The 17,609-nt window shown below is 47.3% G+C and overlaps 2 protein-coding genes across 2 annotated transcripts in view; one reads left to right on the top strand and one right to left on the bottom strand.

The window, feature by feature from the left end:
• The window catches only part of LOC136939138 (cytohesin-2-like), a 15,071-nt gene extending 7,167 nt beyond the window's left edge, over nt 1–7,904 (bottom strand). Inside the window, exons 1-8 of the mRNA XM_067231998.1 lie at nt 7,889–7,904; nt 7,070–7,162; nt 6,280–6,344; nt 5,942–6,006; nt 5,034–5,100; nt 3,989–4,107; nt 3,737–3,817; nt 3,445–3,557 (exon numbers count right to left, since the gene is read on the bottom strand). Coding sequence (XP_067088099.1) covers nt 3,445–3,557; nt 3,737–3,817; nt 3,989–4,107; nt 5,034–5,100; nt 5,942–6,006; nt 6,280–6,344; nt 7,070–7,109 — 550 coding nt within the window. The 5' untranslated portion in view covers nt 7,110–7,162; nt 7,889–7,904. The remainder of the gene's footprint in view (nt 1–3,444; nt 3,558–3,736; nt 3,818–3,988; nt 4,108–5,033; nt 5,101–5,941; nt 6,007–6,279; nt 6,345–7,069; nt 7,163–7,888) is intronic.
• Nucleotides 7,314–16,349, top strand: rac2 (Rac family small GTPase 2). The gene is made up of 6 exons (XM_067232142.1): nt 7,314–7,858; nt 11,625–11,696; nt 11,975–12,092; nt 12,604–12,666; nt 14,829–14,988; nt 15,584–16,349. Exons 1-6 carry the CDS (start codon nt 7,824–7,826, stop codon nt 15,712–15,714), a joined length of 579 nt encoding a protein of 192 aa, XP_067088243.1. The 5' UTR covers nt 7,314–7,823; the 3' UTR covers nt 15,715–16,349.
• Nucleotides 16,350–17,609: the final 1,260 nt, after the last annotated feature.

Below are 17,609 nucleotides of genomic sequence, written 5' to 3'. Positions count from 1 at the left end.
GAAGGACAGGATGTAGCAGGTGTCTGGACACACACACAGACAGACAGGCTGGTGTTCAGCATGATGATGGAGAAGGACAGGATGTAGCAGGTGTCTGGACACACACACAGACAGACAGGCTGGTGTTCAGCATGATGATGGAGAAGGACAGGATGTAGCAGGTGTCTGGACACACACACAGACAGACAGGCTGGTGTTCAGCATGATGATGGAGAAGGACAGGATGTAGCAGGTGTCTGGACACACACACAGACAGACAGGCTGGTGTTCAGCATGATGATGGAGAAGGACAGGATGTAGCAGGTGTCTGGACACACACACAGACAGACAGGCTGGTGTTCAGCATGATGATGGAGAAGGACAGGATGTAGCAGGTGTCTGGACACACACACAGACAGACAGGCTGGTGTTCAGCATGATGATGGAGAAGGACAGGATGTAGCAGGTGTCTGGACACACACACAGACAGACAGGCTGGTGTTCAGCATGATGATGGAGAAGGACAGGATGTAGCAGGTGTCTGGACACACACACAGACAGACAGGCTGGTGTTCAGCATGATGATGGAGAAGGACAGGATGTAGCAGGTGTCTGGACACACACACAGACAGACAGGCTGGTGTTCAGCATGATGATGGAGAAGGACAGGATGTAGCAGGTGTCTGGACACACACACAGACAGACAGGCTGGTGTTCAGCATGATGATGGAGAAGGACAGGATGTAGCAGGTGTCTGGACACACACACAGACAGACAGGCTGGTGTTCAGCATGATGATGGAGAAGGACAGGATGTAGCAGGTGTCTGGACACACACACAGACAGACAGGCTGGTGTTCAGCATGATGATGGAGAAGGACAGGATGTAGCAGGTGTCTGGACACACACACAGACAGACAGGCTGGTGTTCAGCATGATGATGGAGAAGGACAGGATGTAGCAGGTGTCTGGACACACACACAGACAGACAGGCTGGTGTTCAGCATGATGATGGAGAAGGACAGGATGTAGCAGGTGTCTGGACACACACACAGACAGACAGGCTGGTGTTCAGCATGATGATGGAGAAGGACAGGATGTAGCAGGTGTCTGGACACACACACAGACAGACAGGCTGGTGTTCAGCATGATGATGGAGAAGGACAGGATGTAGCAGGTGTCTGGACACACACACAGACAGACAGGCTGGTGTTCAGCATGATGATGGAGAAGGACAGGATGTAGCAGGTGTCTGGACACACACACAGACAGACAGGCTGGTGTTCAGCATGATGATGGAGAAGGACAGGATGTAGCAGGTGTCTGGACACACACACAGACAGACAGGCTGGTGTTCAGCATGATGATGGAGAAGGACAGGATGTAGCAGGTGTCTGGACACACACACAGACAGACAGGCTGGTGTTCAGCATGATGATGGAGAAGGACAGGATGTAGCAGGTGTCTGGACACACACACAGACAGACAGGCTGGTGTTCAGCATGATGATGGAGAAGGACAGGATGTAGCAGGTGTCTGGACACACACACAGACAGACAGGCTGGTGTTCAGCATGATGATGGAGAAGGACAGGATGTAGCAGGTGTCTGGACACACACACAGACAGACAGGCTGGTGTTCAGCATGATGATGGAGAAGGACAGGATGTAGCAGGTGTCTGGACACACACACAGACAGACAGGCTGGTGTTCAGCATGATGATGGAGAAGGACAGGATGTAGCAGGTGTCTGGACACACACACAGACAGACAGGCTGGTGTTCAGCATGATGATGGAGAAGGACAGGATGTAGCAGGTGTCTGGACACACACACAGACAGACAGGCTGGTGTTCAGCATGATGATGGAGAAGGACAGGATGTAGCAGGTGTCTGGACACACACACAGACAGACAGGCTGGTGTTCAGCATGATGATGGAGAAGGACAGGATGTAGCAGGTGTCTGGACACACACACAGACAGACAGGCTGGTGTTCAGCATGATGATGGAGAAGGACAGGATGTAGCAGGTGTCTGGACACACACACAGACAGACAGGCTGGTGTTCAGCATGATGATGGAGAAGGACAGGATGTAGCAGGTGTCTGGACACACACACAGACAGACAGGCTGGTGTTCAGCATGATGATGGAGAAGGACAGGATGTAGCAGGTGTCTGGACACACACACAGACAGACAGGCTGGTGTTCAGCATGATGATGGAGAAGGACAGGATGTAGCAGGTGTCTGGACACACACACAGACAGACAGGCTGGTGTTCAGCATGATGATGGAGAAGGACAGGATGTAGCAGGTGTCTGGACACACACACAGACAGACAGGCTGGTGTTCAGCATGATGATGGAGAAGGACAGGATGTAGCAGGTGTCTGGACACACACACAGACAGACAGGCTGGTGTTCAGCATGATGATGGAGAAGGACAGGATGTAGCAGGTGTCTGGACACACACACAGACAGACAGGCTGGTGTTCAGCATGATGATGGAGAAGGACAGGATGTAGCAGGTGTCTGGACACACACACAGACAGACAGGCTGGTGTTCAGCATGATGATGGAGAAGGACAGGATGTAGCAGGTGTCTGGACACACACACAGACAGACAGGCTGGTGTTCAGCATGATGATGGAGAAGGACAGGATGTAGCAGGTGTCTGGACACACACACAGACAGACAGGCTGGTGTTCAGCATGATGATGGAGAAGGACAGGATGTAGCAGGTGTCTGGACACACACACAGACAGACAGGCTGGTGTTCAGCATGATGATGGAGAAGGACAGGATGTAGCAGGTGTCTGGACACACACACAGACAGACAGGCTGGTGTTCAGCATGATGATGGAGAAGGACAGGATGTAGCAGGTGTCTGGACACACACACAGACAGACAGGCTGGTGTTCAGCATGATGATGGAGAAGGACAGGATGTAGCAGGTGTCTGGACACACACACAGACAGACAGGCTGGTGTTCAGCATGATGATGGAGAAGGACAGGATGTAGCAGGTGTCTGGACACACACACAGACAGACAGGCTGGTGTTCAGCATGATGATGGAGAAGGACAGGATGTAGCAGGTGTCTGGACACACACACAGACAGACAGGCTGGTGTTCAGCATGATGATGGAGAAGGACAGGATGTAGCAGGTGTCTGGACACACACACAGACAGACAGGCTGGTGTTCAGCATGATGATGGAGAAGGACAGGATGTAGCAGGTGTCTGGACACACACACAGACAGACAGGCTGGTGTTCAGCATGATGATGGAGAAGGACAGGATGTAGCAGGTGTCTGGACACACACACAGACAGACAGACACACAGACACACACACACACACACAGACACACACACATACACAGAATCTCTGTCAATGTTCCTGCCCACTTGGCCCCACACACAGCCCCCTATTTCAGAGTGTTGTCTGGCTAGGCTGTACTCTGGTACCTGTGGACTGGAACACTCCCGTGTTGCAGTCACAGTAACGAGAGGCGAAGGCCTCCATCATCCTATCGATCTTCTGGGCTTCCCCAGGCAGGCGGAAGCTCCACAGGAACTGTCTGCAACGACACACACACACACACACGCACACACACACACGCACACACACGCACACACACACGCACACACACACACAAGCTTGAACTGCAGGCACGAAAGGTGTTTATCATCAGTAGGAATAGACAGGACAGTAGCAACAGGCGTTCAGAGAGAAGGTGCAGGGAGCCCGTGAACTGACCGCAGAGCCTGAACCAGGTTGAGGTCGGAGAACTCATGAAGGTCCACGTAGGCCTTGAGGACCTTCAGGTGCATCTCCTCCCTGCAGAAACAAAAAACAGGAACGTGGTCAACAGACTGAAGACTGCTGTTGTCACCAGCCTAATCCTCCCAGTGATGACCACCATGACGACAGTCATCACACTAACTGTGAACCATGTTCAGTCCTGGTCAGGGGAATGAGCCCACTGATAGGGAGCCTATCGCTGGCTACCTCTCTCCCAGGAAGTTGCCGATGGCCGTTTTGTTGAGTCCTTCCTCCTTATACAGGAAGTCGGCCATCTTGTGTGCCGTACACTCCAGTAGCCCATGCTCCACCAAGTAGCCAATACCCTGCAAACAGACAAACGCTTAGAGACAAACCATGTCCTTCAATAACATACTCAACAACTCATACTGTGTTTCCAATTTCTTTAGACGAAATATGTTTTTGTTTTTAATCCACACATACTGTATTTCCACAGTTTTTTTTTAAATAACTATGACTGAATATGTAAGATAAAAACATAATGAAGCCTTGTCACAAATAAGACCTGGCTCATTCATTTATCATTTATTGTATGTCTAGCGATGTGTATATGTCTACATATGTATACACAACCTTTTGACATATACAATCGCAATTCTCTTCAGCCCACGGAGACCCTGTGGGGTGTGGGGTGTGTTGGGGGGGGGATGTGGTGAAAGTACAAGATTGAACATCCGTTCCAATTCGAGAAACAGGATGTGGTTCTCTCTCTCTGTGTGTGTCACTCCCCGCCCGCCTCGCAGCACTGGCTTCTCTGCAGACGCTGCATCCGCTCAGACTCCTGAGCGCGTCAGTTCTTCTCTCTCGCTCCCGTCGGCCAAACGTTTCAACACTCGATGTTTTGGATGTGTTTGTGTTTGACAGTGTTTCAGTATGAAGTGGTGAAAGAGGGCCCACGGTCTATGTGACGTGCCGCGACACGCTAAGTTGGTAACTAATCCTTGTCTCTGTCGAACGCTGTGTTTTCAAGTTAGTTCACATGATCCAGACCAATGGTTCCCAACCCTGGTCCTCAGGGCTCCCCTGTCCTTCATGTGTTAGATGTTTCCCTGCTCCAACACACCTGATTCAAATGAACGGTCATAAGCAGGCTTCTGCAGAGCTAGATAACGACCCATTCATTTGAATCAGGTGTGTTGGAGCAGGGAAACATCTTGAACATGCAGGGCAGGGGGCCTGAGGACCGGGGTTGGGAACCACTGATCCAGACGAACACGTTAGTAAAACGTACCTTTTTCGGGTCTGTGTTGAATTTCTTTTTCCCACATAAGAACCTCTTGTTCCTCATTTGGATTTTGCTGTGGAGAGAAGGGAGATTGATCGACACACCAGTCATTCATGGTGATGGTGTTACCATGTCAGTTGTGAGTTAAGAGTCGATGCAGGGGCCTCAGATGTAACTCTCAGGGCTGCTGTGGTCGTCCTGCCAGGAACACCACGTTTGGTTTCATGTCGCTGACATATTTACCCTATTTATTCACACCCACACATAACCCACACGCACACATGCACACACATGGTATCTGTTTCTCTAGCAGACTATGGGACAGAGAGGAGGTGAGTGCTGGTGACTTCTCTCTCTGTCTCTCTCCTCTCTCTCTCCTCTTCTCTCCCCTCTCTCTCTCTCTCTCTCTCTCTCCTCTCCTCTCTCTCTCTCCTCTCCTCTCCTCTCCTCTCCTCTCCTCTCCTCTCCTCTCCTCTCCTCTCTCTCTCTCTCTCTCTCTCTCTCTCTCTCTCTCTCTCTCTCTCTCTCTCTCTCTCTCTCTCTCTCTCTCTCTCCTCTCTCTGTCTCTTTCATCTCTCTCTCTCTCTCTCTCTCTCTCTCTCTCTCTCTCTCTCTCTCCCTCTCTCCTCCCCCTTCTCTCTCTCCTTCTGAGAGGAGAGAAAGGATCTCAGGAGTTATACTTCTGAACCAAAAGGGGCTACGTCATTTCAATACTGCTTAACATCTGAACATCTCTGGTTCAAATAAACACACTGTCAGCAGGGGTGGTTAAAGGGGGGGGGGACATGGGGTGTTGGAACCCCATGTGCCCCCCCCCCCCCCTCCAACAGTAAACTTGGCTCCAGCTTGGCCTCCCCAGGTAGAATGGTCTAGAAGCTCTCCTTGCTGTCAGGACAATTGGATGCCAGACTCACCTCTGCTCCTGCAGCTCAGCGCTCTGTTCAGCGGTCATCTCGTCATCGCTCTCCAACCTCAGCTTCTGCAGAAGCAGGAAATGACACGGTGGTGACATGGCAAGTGCAGCTGCTTTGTCATTTGACATTTAGACCTCGTATGACTCGGTCAGTGTCATACGAGGTCAGTTTAGAAACACAGGTATCATCAGTTTTACTGTACGACGTCTGCGGAGCAATCGATCAGTTCATGAATTGATCGTTAGAGGATTTGTGAACCTCTGTGAGGTCAGTTAGGCCTGACTGTGTTTGGGGTGTGTGTGGTGTCAGTCTGGCCTGAAGGTGTGTGGGGTACAGACCTGTAGTTGGAGGGTGTTGCTCCACTCGGGGCCTTCCTGCCTCCGGGCCACGACACTGGAGGGAACTGTGGGTCAGTAAAAGAGTTTTACAAACTGGACTTTACTGCATGAGCCAACCAAAAAACGAAGGAAAGTCCTGTGTGCAAACCCTCCCTTTAAGCACTTCAATCTGGTGATTTGTCAGTGAAGTGCATTGACAGCCTTACAGCTACACCCATTGCATGCAGCATGTTTCAGAGGTGGGTTAAAGATTCCAGCTGCAGTAACCACGGTGATGCATGCAGTGTGTACTTCTGAAGCTCACACAGGACATGCGGTTCCATACAATTGGCTTTCGACCGTTTTGGAGTTCGACAGGCACTCCCACATAGCTGCCCGTCTGTGGCCTGTTTTCCTTAAGACAAGATGGTCTTACTCGTCACTTTTGAACATGATCAGTGATCAGATAACTGGGGTTACAGCTACTCAGCAGTACAGTATAAATGTACAGTCCATAATGCATTCTGTCTGGTAAGAGGATGTCACATAAGCTTACATGTAGACATATAACTCACAGTGTAGCACTTAACAGTCTAACTTTGTCAAAGTTACATACCTTATAATTGACCATCATGTAGCATATTATTTTACTCTCTTTGCCATCATCACTAGGCTAAAAGTTAACTCTGGTCAGTGAAACACCTTTTCCTGCTACAGAGCAAGTCTAAGTAAATAAAAACGTTTTTGGTATTGCTGTCCCTGTAAATCATGTGGGTAAAAAAGTGACATGACAATCAGATTCCGAACGTACCTTTTCCCCAAAGGAAGCTGTCCTTTCTCCGGCACCCCATGTTGTAGTGGCTGGCAGACTGAAGCTAAACAGGAAGCATGTGTCGGAGCGACCCTGCTGATGACAGGGCGGCAATGATCAGCCCAGAGGAACAGCGAAACACAATCACTTCACCAGTCAAGTGTTCATCAGTGGTGATGATGGCGGCGCATTGATGAGATGTGTCTTCTGCTTCTGGATGTAGATAGATCAAATGTCATAGACAGTTGGTTGGTAGAACTAACTTTTTGCATCAAGAGCCCTTTACTACAGCAGTACTCTACTGTCAGGGGGTGGGTGAAACAGATAATGCAGTAGGGTATCTTAATATTTGGCCCCACCTAGCGGGCATGAAGACAGCCTTAATTTCCGATCATATCTTGGCTGCTGTTTTCTGTTCGAGCAGATAAAGAAGAGAATTGGATTAATCAATAAAATGGGGCCTATATATATTTTAAATCGATTGAATTCTCCTCGTGGAATAGATTCTAAGTATTGCAAAGATACAGTTTAGAAGGAGTTTAAACTGTCTCAACATCCTGCTATCTGTCGATCAGATCGTGGTGATGCGCTGCGCTCGAGCGCCCCACTCGTCTGCACCGTAAATCAAGAGCGCGCTTGAGACGGGCGTTGGAACTCAGAAGATAGCTAGACACGAACTTGTTTCCTGTACTTCGCTCTATCACTTCGCCCTGACATTTAGTAAACAGCAGGGGTTTCTTTCAGCACTTGGACAATGCAAGCCATCAAATGTGTGGTGGTTGGGGATGGGTAAGTGTGTGAAAAAAGTTTTTTACTTACTTTACTAAACACCTCATCCACCGTTCATCCGGAGCGATTCAGGTACCGGCAGGGTGTGGACATGTACAGTTGCATCAGGAATTCAAGGTGTCACATGTTACATAGTTTTGTGAGGGTTATCATGAAAAATAAATACATATTATATTTGAGTTTTAAGGAAAGTTTCGTTCTAGTTAATGTAGGGCTTGATGTTCAGAACAGAGGTTCATGTGTATATCTGCCTTACAGACATGGGGATGTTAACAGCGAGAGCATCGCAGCAAAGTTGGTTTCTGGCAAACAGTACTGGACTATTAACTCAGAATTATTCAAACATCACCTGGTGCCGCGAAAATTGTCAAATCGTTTTGGTTTTTGTAATTCTCCAAACATTGAACATTTTAGGTCGTTTTGACCTAAAAAAGGAACTAGCAATATGTAAATGCACCAGGAAGAAGGAAGTTCTTTTGCAAGATTTCTTACAAAATGGATTCTGAGATGCAATCTTCTAACAAGAGATGGAGAGAGATAAAGATGGTAGAGTAGCTATAGTTAAGCAAAATACAATTCTCAAAGGCTGTGGATAGAATATAATCTGGAATATAATCTGGAATGTAATATGTCCCTATTTGAAATCCAGTTTCTTCACTGTGTGTTTCAGTGCAGACAGCTATAGTTCCTCTGGTGTGCTTTTTACAATGCAACCCATGTAGTTCCTCTTTTCACAGTTTGCCCTTCAAAAACAGGTGACACGAGTATTTAATGGAAGTACATGCTCAGTCTCGGAGGGTTCAAACACTGAACTAAATTAAACATTTAAAAGCCTCTGAATTGGTGTTTCCGGTTCACATTCAAGAGGGCCTGTAGATCATGAGACCAGTCACTGACCTATAGGAAGACAGGGAGAGAGAGTAGATCATGAGACCAGTCACTGACCTATAGGAAGACAGGGAGAGAGAGTAGATCATGAGACCAGTCACTGACCTATAGGAAGACAGGGAGAGAGAGTAGATCATGAGACCAGTCACTGACCTATAGGAAGACAGGGAGAGAGAGTAGATCATGAGACCAGTCACTGACCTATAGGAAGACAGGGAGAGAGAGTAGATCATGAGACCACTCACTGACCTATAGGAAGACAGGGAGAGAGAGTAGATCATGAGACCAGTCACTGACCTATAGGAAGACAGGGAGAGAGATCCTCTGGATTGGGTCATAGACCCTGGCATGCTGCAACACTGTCATATAACAGAACTTGTCAACTATCCTAGTTGTGAATAGTAATATTATTACATAATTTTATTATTTATTATCATTATAAGAATGTTACCTTTGATTTAAAGGTGCCTTTCAAGGCACCCAAGGACACCTTACAGCATAAACACACATGAACAAAATGAAGAATACAAAAACACAAACATACAGTACAGATCAGACATGCAGATGAAGGATCAGTGAAGCTATGATCTTAAAGAACGTTTGGGAATGTAAACGTGAAGGCGCTCTGATAAAGAAAGAGCAGCCAAATGACGAGGAGTTCTGTAGTGGTGAAGGAACATGGGACTGAATGAGCTAGCGTTGTTTCTGCGTCAGCCTGAACGTGAAGCCCAGACTGAGAGGTCCACGCACGCATGCACGACTTCCGCTGCCATGGCGCCAGCTACGTTTGCAAAAGCTCCACGTGTGGTTGCTGTGGGTTAGGGGGAAGGTGTGACACGAGCTCCACGTGACAGCCAGGGCCTTAGTTAAAAGAATCTTAGGGGGGGTAAAAAAAAAAGATCAAATAAATCAGTTTCAAATGGAGATATTTCAAAAAGGGTCCATATGTCCTTGTCATCACCCGCCAGCCCCCCTGCAACGACCCTGACAGCCCCCCCGCACCCCCGCCCCGAACCTCCACCACCCCACAATCTCCCTTTCAAGACGACCCCATGCAGAGCAGTAGCCCGTGAGAGGAAGACAGGTGCTTAAACATTCATAAGAGTTCACAGAGAGGAAGATGGAAGGACATGAAAGATGAAACAGGCCAGAACTGATCATGCTGTGTTGGAGGTTAAAAAAGACTGATTTTATTTTCCACCACTGTGGAACATTTCTATTCGAACTTGAGCTCAAATAGGCCAAAGGAAAACATCACGGGTGTTGAATTTAGACAGGATGCAAATATTCTCGTCCTCACTGTATCTTCCCCAGATAGATGATCAGTTTTAGTCGAGGTTTGCCAGATTACTATTCTCAGTTGTACGTTGGTCTGTTTTTTTTTAGGTCAGTTCAGACTAGAAAGTAGCACATCATACTCACTCAATTTGAACCAAATCTATGACTTTAACTACCAGGCTGGCTTTTGAAGTCAGATTGTGTGACTATGTCTTCACTGTACTACAGATTCATTGTGTAACTTTCATGATTCCTTCACAACTAAGGAGTTCATTTTTAAACTTCAGTCAGGCTTTAAATATCGGCAGTGTGTAAAAGGTGTAGGACCACAGAAGATGGCCTATGGTTCAAGCTGTCGTCAAGCAGCTTGTTCACACTTCATCTATGACACACCGCCCACGGACAAGGCCATCTGTGTCGCCTCTGCTGAGACTGAGAGGGAGAGGAGGACAAGAGGAGTGGAGAGAAAGAAGGAGAAGAAGAGAGAGAGAGGGAGAGAGAGAGAGATAGGGGAGAGAGAGAGGGAGAGAGAGAGGTCTGGAAGCCAGTTGGAGAGTAGGAGTACTGGAACCAGGAGGTCCCTCTGCTCTGACTCAAAGCACAACCAACTTTATGTGTGTGTGTATGTGCTTGTGTGTGTGTGTGTGTGTATGTGTGTGTGTATGTATGTGCTTGTGTGTGTGTGTGTGTGTGAATGTGCTTGTGTGTGTGTGTATGTGTGTGTGTTTGTATGTGTGTGTGTGTGTATGGGTGTGTCTGACTCAGAAGGGCACGGTTAGAGACACACACATACACACACACATCTGCCCTCCTGATTTGCATGGATGCTACTGTTAACCCAAGGATCAGCATTCTGAACAGATCTCCAGATCTCAGTGTTTCCAGCCTCAGGTGTTGTTTTCCAGCTCTCTGCTGCTTCCCTTCCTGAGCATTCCTCTATCCTGCCTGTACTCGCAGGTAGCGGCTGTTCTCAGGAATTCCCTCCCCGATGCGCCCTCGTTCAGCCCTTTCTGTCAGGGCTGACTCTGTGTTGGGTAATGAAGTCAGAGAAATCTGATCTCTAATTCATTAACAGAACGCAGGCCAGTTTGAAAGAGTCCTTCAACCTGGTAATCCATCACGTCACACTGTGTGTGTCTGTGTGTGTGTGTGTGTGTGTGTGTGAGAGATGGATTTCAAAGCTGCATCGGTCCTCTTCACTTCCCTTCTCCTCTCTTTCCAGTCGTGATTTTGATGGAAATTATAAAGACACAGGAAGATTAGTAATGGACATTTTGTATTGTGCTAACGCATTTCCAAAATATCGCCAAGGGGCTGTTTAAACTCCGTTTTGACTATCAGATATAAGACGTTTGAGACAATAACCAATCATAGATTCCAATGTTCAGGCAACAAAAGATCCAATGTTTCGATCTACCCCTCTCTAAAGTCCACTTATACAATGTGTGCCAAAGTAAAGATGTTTTCGTGTCCTTGTCTGTTGACAGAGTGTGTCTGGGTGTGACCACGTTCGCTTCTCAACGCTGTCTTGCAGCAGAGCACGTGTGTGTGCGCGTGTGTGTGTGTTGGCACACGGCTGATTTCCCCATCTGTGTTTCAGCGCTGTGGGGAAGACATGCCTGCTCATCAGCTACACCACCAACGCCTTCCCTGGAGAGTACATCCCCACCGTGTGAGTACACACACACACACACACACACTAGCCAGCGTCCAACAGAACACTCACTGACACTCAGAGGAGAAGTTGCATCATCTTGCTCCTCACATTATGCCAAACTAGATAAGAGATGTTTATGTATCAGCTTCACTTGTAATTGAGGGAGTTCATTTCAGAGTGTGTGTGATGTCACTGTCACTGACCCTGTGATGTCACTGTCACTGACCCTGTGTTGTTCTGTGCATCTGACAATAAAAGATTTGAACTTGAACTGATGTTTCGCTGTCCTGCAGGTTTGATAACTACTCTGCCAACGTGATGGTGGACAGTAAGCCGGTTAACCTGGGGCTGTGGGACACGGCAGGACAGGAAGACTACGACAGACTCAGACCGCTGTCTTACCCGCAGACGGTACACACACACACACACACTAACACACTAACACACTCAAACACACAGTACTCACTATTGCACACAATGGTTTACATTTCTCACATGACATCTCAGTATCGTAAACAGCAGTATCGACAGTGTGCCAGTGTGTTGTGTTGTGTTATCGTTGACCAGCTGTTGTGTTGTATTGTGTTATCGTTGACCAGCTGTTGTGTTGTATTGTGTTGTATCACGGCTGACCAGCTGTTGTGTTGTATTGTGTTATCGTTGACCAGCTGTTGTGTTGTATTGTGTTATCGTTGACCAGCTGTTGTGTTGTGTTGTGTTATCGTTGACCAGCTGTTGTGTTGTATTGTGTTATCGTTGACCAGCTGTTGTGTTGTGTTGTGTTATCGTTGACCAGCTGTTGTGTTGTGTTGTGTTATCGTTGACCAGCTGTTGTGTTGTATTGTGTTATCGTTGACCAGCTGTTGTGTTGTATTGTGTTGTATCACGGCTGACCAGCTGTTGTGTTGTGTTGCTCCTCCAGGATGTGTTCCTCATCTGCTTCTCTCTGGTGAGCCCGGCCTCTTTTGAGAACGTCAGAGCCAAGGTGAGTCCAAGGACCACACACACACTGACACACACACTGACACACACACTGACACACGCACACATACTCACACACTAACACACACACTCACTCACACACTTACACACTCTACACACACACAGGTTTACATTCAGTACACACAGGTGCAGAGCGTATCTATATTTAATCACCATTATTACTCACATACATACTCACTGAAGATTCACCTTTAGCCGGTACAGGAACAACTTAGAGGACATAGTGCCTCCTACAGCAGAGGATTGACTGTAGATCATGAATCCTGCAGCATCTCCACATATGCTACACACACATTCTGAAACCCAGGGGTCTGGGGTCTGGGGTCAGGGGTCTGGGGTCTGGGGTCAGGGGTCTGGGGTCAGGGGTCTGGGGTCAGGGGTCTGGGGTCAGGGGTCTGGGGTCAGGGGTCTGGGGTCAGGGTATCAAACTCTGTGTAAATGAATCCGTAAAAGTACGCTTCCGGAGAAAACTGAAAAACAGGCCAAGTGTTTTTTCATGGACCTGAAACCTGAAGGCGTTATTACGCGTATGCGCCTTCCTACATTTGACACCATGATGTCTTAAACACCTCCTTGCCTCCGCATATTTGCAAAAGTACGCAGTTAGTCTTCTGTTTGGCATTCGCGGCTGTGGCCAGTCAGATATGAATTAAGCGTTGAAAAGCCAAGCTTCCAGATCTCAAGGACAAGTATTGGAGAAGCGAGGTGAGTCTGTAGGCAAACACTGGAGCGTTATTGTTCTGAGACCTTACTGAGTAAGAGAAGATCGCCTTCGGTGTCCTCATCCCACAGGCTGTGGCGTTCTGTGGTGTTTACAGAACAAGGTGATCACACACACAAAGGCAAGCACGCACGCACACTCTCGCACATTCACACACACACATGCTCACGCACACATGCACACACACTAACTCACAAGTGAGTGTGTTTGCATGTCACTCTGTTGAAGCGAGCTGTCCTTGGGCTTGTGTCACCGCTGGCAGCAGGTGGGGAAGGTCTGGAGGAGACTGGATCGTTCCTCGGGCCTCTGGATCGTTCCTCGGGCCTCTGGATCGTTTAGCTGTGAACATCGGAGCCCTGGTATCCATGACATTAGACTGCCATGGCTGTCACAAGCAGCCTGTTGTTTTGTCCAAAATATTCAGTTTTTCATTTGGTTGTTTAGCAGAAACTTAATTATTACTAGTATTATTTAATGACACACAAGTTCCTCAAGCTACAGTTTTACTGTGTTTTCAACCCCCCTCCACCACCATGTTACCATGTCATCAAGTCTCCATGGTAACATTACTTTATTTAAATAGAAATACAGAGCGATTAGAAAGCCTGTAGGTGACAAATCGGAGTGTATTTAGAGAGGGAAGCTAGGCGGACTTTGTGGGGGTGGCCTTACCTGGCAGAGACGTGATATGCCTTCACAACGCTGTGATAATTGACTCTCAAAAGGAGCAGTAATTTGATCGTGTTGTCTGTGGTTATTACGTCCGTGGACCCCTCAGTGTAGAGCCTGTGTGAATCCGCAAAGAATCAAATATCTATTAAATGCAGCTTAATTGTTTTTGGGGAGGCATTAGCTCTGGTGATTTCTGCGAGTGTTTTGTCTGCAAACGTTTCAAAACATCTCTCGCGGCGTCTCTCACCTCGCTCCTCTGAAAGCCTCAGCCTGCAGTTGACAGTGATGAAAGCTTTCTCCAAGGTGAACGTTGTAACTGATAGAAAGAATGTGCCTGGCCCCTCACTAGCTCACTCTGGGGAGTTGACTGTTTGACAGACATCGTTCAGTTTTGTTGTGAATAAATTGTGATGCTTACAGGCTTGGGAGGTTTATCTACCATGCTTCAATTATTATTATTATGATATTATTATTTGTGTGTGTGTGTTTGTATGGTCTTGTTTAACTACCCTTAATAAACCAAGCAAACCAGGCGCCGTGGGGACATAGTCTTGGGCCCCACAACATCAAGTGCTATTTCTAGGGGGGTTTAGATGGTTTAGGGTTAGTCACAGGGTCAGATTTAAAATTAAGGGATTAAGTTGGGAGTAGGGATAACACGATTTTGAATGGTTGTGAATTGGCGGTCCTCACTAGGATGGTCTAACCAACCTGTGTGTGTATGGTGATGTGTGTTTGTGTGCTCCCTCTAGTGGTACCCCGAGGTGCGGCACCACTGCCCCTCCACCCCCATCATCCTGGTGGGCACCAAGCTGGATCTGAGGGACGAGAAGGACACCATCGAGAAGCTGAAGGAGAAGAAGCTGGCTCCCATTACCTACCCACAAGGCCTTGCACTGGCCAAGGAGATAGGTAGGATACTCCCACCGTCCACAAGTCATCTGTGCGTTACTCACCAACTCTTCACCATCTCACCACACGTGAAAGGAGATCTAGAGGAATTTTTCCTTGTTTTATTTGATCATAGTTAGTTTTTTTCCATGTGCAATTAATTAATGCATAACAGTTAGTGCGATAAGCACAACTGTCAAATACGGATTTTTTCCCTGTCATTCATTAATGTAACACTTTTCAAGTGGAACCTTTTGGAATGTGATAAAAGGCTATTTTTAATTTTCAACACCTACACAGGCTACCAGGCAAAACAGTAATTAAATTCACTGTAAATGAAATGCAAAAGCAAGGCCACTATGCCTACGATTTCAAGTCAATAAGACTATGGGCCAGATAGCAGGAGCACATGGCAGGTGTCGACCATGCCAAGTCTCCCCTAAGTCCAAAGACCAGCAGGCAGAAGGAGGGAGGGATGGACAGCAGGCAGCTACAGTACTAAAGTCCTCAGTTATAAAAAAAAAGAAGCTGTTCCCCTTACAACAAGCGTACGCCCTGGAACAATGTGTTGTCCTCGGCAACGTGAGCGGTAACCACGCGTGTGTGTCATTCCCAGACTCGGTGAAGTACCTGGAATGTTCCGCCCTGACCCAGCGAGGGCTGAAGACCGTGTTCGACGAGGCCATCCGGGCGGTTCTCTGTCCCCAGCCCACCAAGGTGAAGAAGAGAGGCTGCCAGCTGCTCTGAGCTCGCTCGCCCACTCTCACCACCTCAGGGATCCAACACAAAGGAAATGTTACATTTACATATTAGACTATAGTATTTTGTTCGTCTCCTCTCTTTGAACTTTGTTTAAAATCTGTGTGAAAGTATACCTGGGATACACTTCTGTAACCTCCCGCTGTTCTGGAAAGCTGTACAGTACTGGGTACTTGATGTGAAGCACGGATGTGCAGGTTTGGGTGCTTTAGAATGGTTCAGATGTTATCCAATATCCTAAACCTGTTGATTTGTAACAACAACATCCAAATCAATAGTTGATCGTTCATATGATTCTGTCAGATGGTATTACTGAGATATTGCTTTCTCCTATTTTTCTATTATGTTTTGCACAAAAATAGTGATTAATTTGACGATCAAATTCTGTCCTTGGCAGTTATCTTGACAGAGTATCTTGAGTCTTACAGAAATAGGATGAGGGGTTTAGTGGGTTCCTCAATATTGGATTAAAAACTGAGTTTACAAAAACTTCATATACATTTTGTTAGCTTCAGGGCTGTGGAATTAGGTTGTCATGTGTCTAAATATGTAATACTACAGAATTGTTTTCAGTCTTTAAAAATAAACTTGGCTTTTCAGAAGCAGAGGTGTATTGATTTTCACCGCAGGCGTCCCGTTTTCATTTTGTCTGATGAGTTGCGGGAATTGCGTTGAGTGTGAGTGAGTTTTGCAGACAGGAGAAAATGAAGGGCTTTATTCTCCTGAATCACAGGGCTCTCGCCTCTGAAACCCTCTGATCCCTCCTGCTGGCGAGCATTCTCCTAGCAAACAAGGATCTTTCAATCAAAAGTTTTTGACAAAGTGGCAAATCACTTTTCCATTTGTTTTATTTAACTCCCACTCACAAACACATTACACGGCTCCTTTTGTTTGGTGTTCAGTGATTCTTTCTAGTTTTGGCTTGTTCTGTGAGTAAAGACTGCTTAGAGCGCCACAACACATTTAGAAAGCAGAATCATCTTAACGATCAGATTTTAAACGTTGCTTCATGAATATCTGACCCTAGATCTGACACACACATGGTGAACCAGACAGACAGTCAGACAGACAGACAGGTAAAGACTTCAATCAGACTCTCCATCACAGAGATCAAAGGGCTGAAGCCAAACTTTGAAGGTACCCCTGTAGCTCACCAGGTAAATGCACATACCGCATAGGCTGAGTCCTCACCACAGCAACCTGGGTTTGAATCCGGCCTGGGCTCTCTCTCTCTATGACTTTCATGTCACACTTCACTAAGAAACTGTCCAATAATGGCAGAAAATATATCTGAAAAGGGAAACACTTGCACAGCTTGAGCCTGTACCTTCCATGAGAAGAGGAGAATGGGTTTGGTACAAGCAGGTCATGCTGCACTAACAGTCCCGTGCAGAGCAGATTCATAAAGTACATTGCAGGGTCCCACTTGCGGAACACATCAATTACTGTCGTGCCGCCTCAGGACTCCAGCAGGAAGCTAAGTACTGTAGGAGAGATGGGACTCCAGCAGGAAGCTAAGTACTGTAGGAGAGATGGGACTCCTCCAGCAGGAAGCTAGGTACTGTAGGAGAAATGGGACTAGCAGGAAGCTAGGTACTGTAGGAGAGATGGGACTAGCAGGAAGCTAGGTACTGTAGGAGAGATGGGACTCCTCCAGCAGGAAGCTAGGTACTGTAGGAGAGATGGGACTCCTCCAGCAGGAAGCTAGGTACTGTAGGAGAGATGGGACTCCAGCAGGAAGCTAGGTACTGTAGGAGAGATGGGACTCCTCCAGCAGGAAGCTAGGTACTGTAGGAGAGATGGGAATACAGCAGGAACTCAGGTGTGATCCAGGTTCAGTCTTCCCTGCCTTCTCGTCCATTCAGAATCTTGGCATTTTGCGA

The sequence above is a fragment of the Osmerus mordax genome, chromosome 3 (assembly GCF_038355195.1).
Source record: "Osmerus mordax isolate fOsmMor3 chromosome 3, fOsmMor3.pri, whole genome shotgun sequence".
Lineage (NCBI taxonomy): Eukaryota > Metazoa > Chordata > Actinopteri > Osmeriformes > Osmeridae > Osmerus > Osmerus mordax.
The sequence above is the reverse complement of the archived record's forward strand: the minus strand, read 5'-3'. Positions and strand labels throughout refer to the sequence as shown.

Bases quoted from the DNA above. Each gene is read 5' to 3' on its own strand.
- rac2 (XM_067232142.1), top strand. From the start codon at position 7,824: ATGCAAGCCATCAAATGTGTGGTGGTTGGGGATGG. The intron at 12,667-14,828 runs GTGAGTCCAAGG...TGCTCCCTCTAG, and splicing joins TTGAGAACGTCAGAGCCAAG to TGGTACCCCGAGGTGCGGCA. The intron at 14,989-15,583 runs GTAGGATACTCC...TGTCATTCCCAG, and splicing joins TGCACTGGCCAAGGAGATAG to ACTCGGTGAAGTACCTGGAA.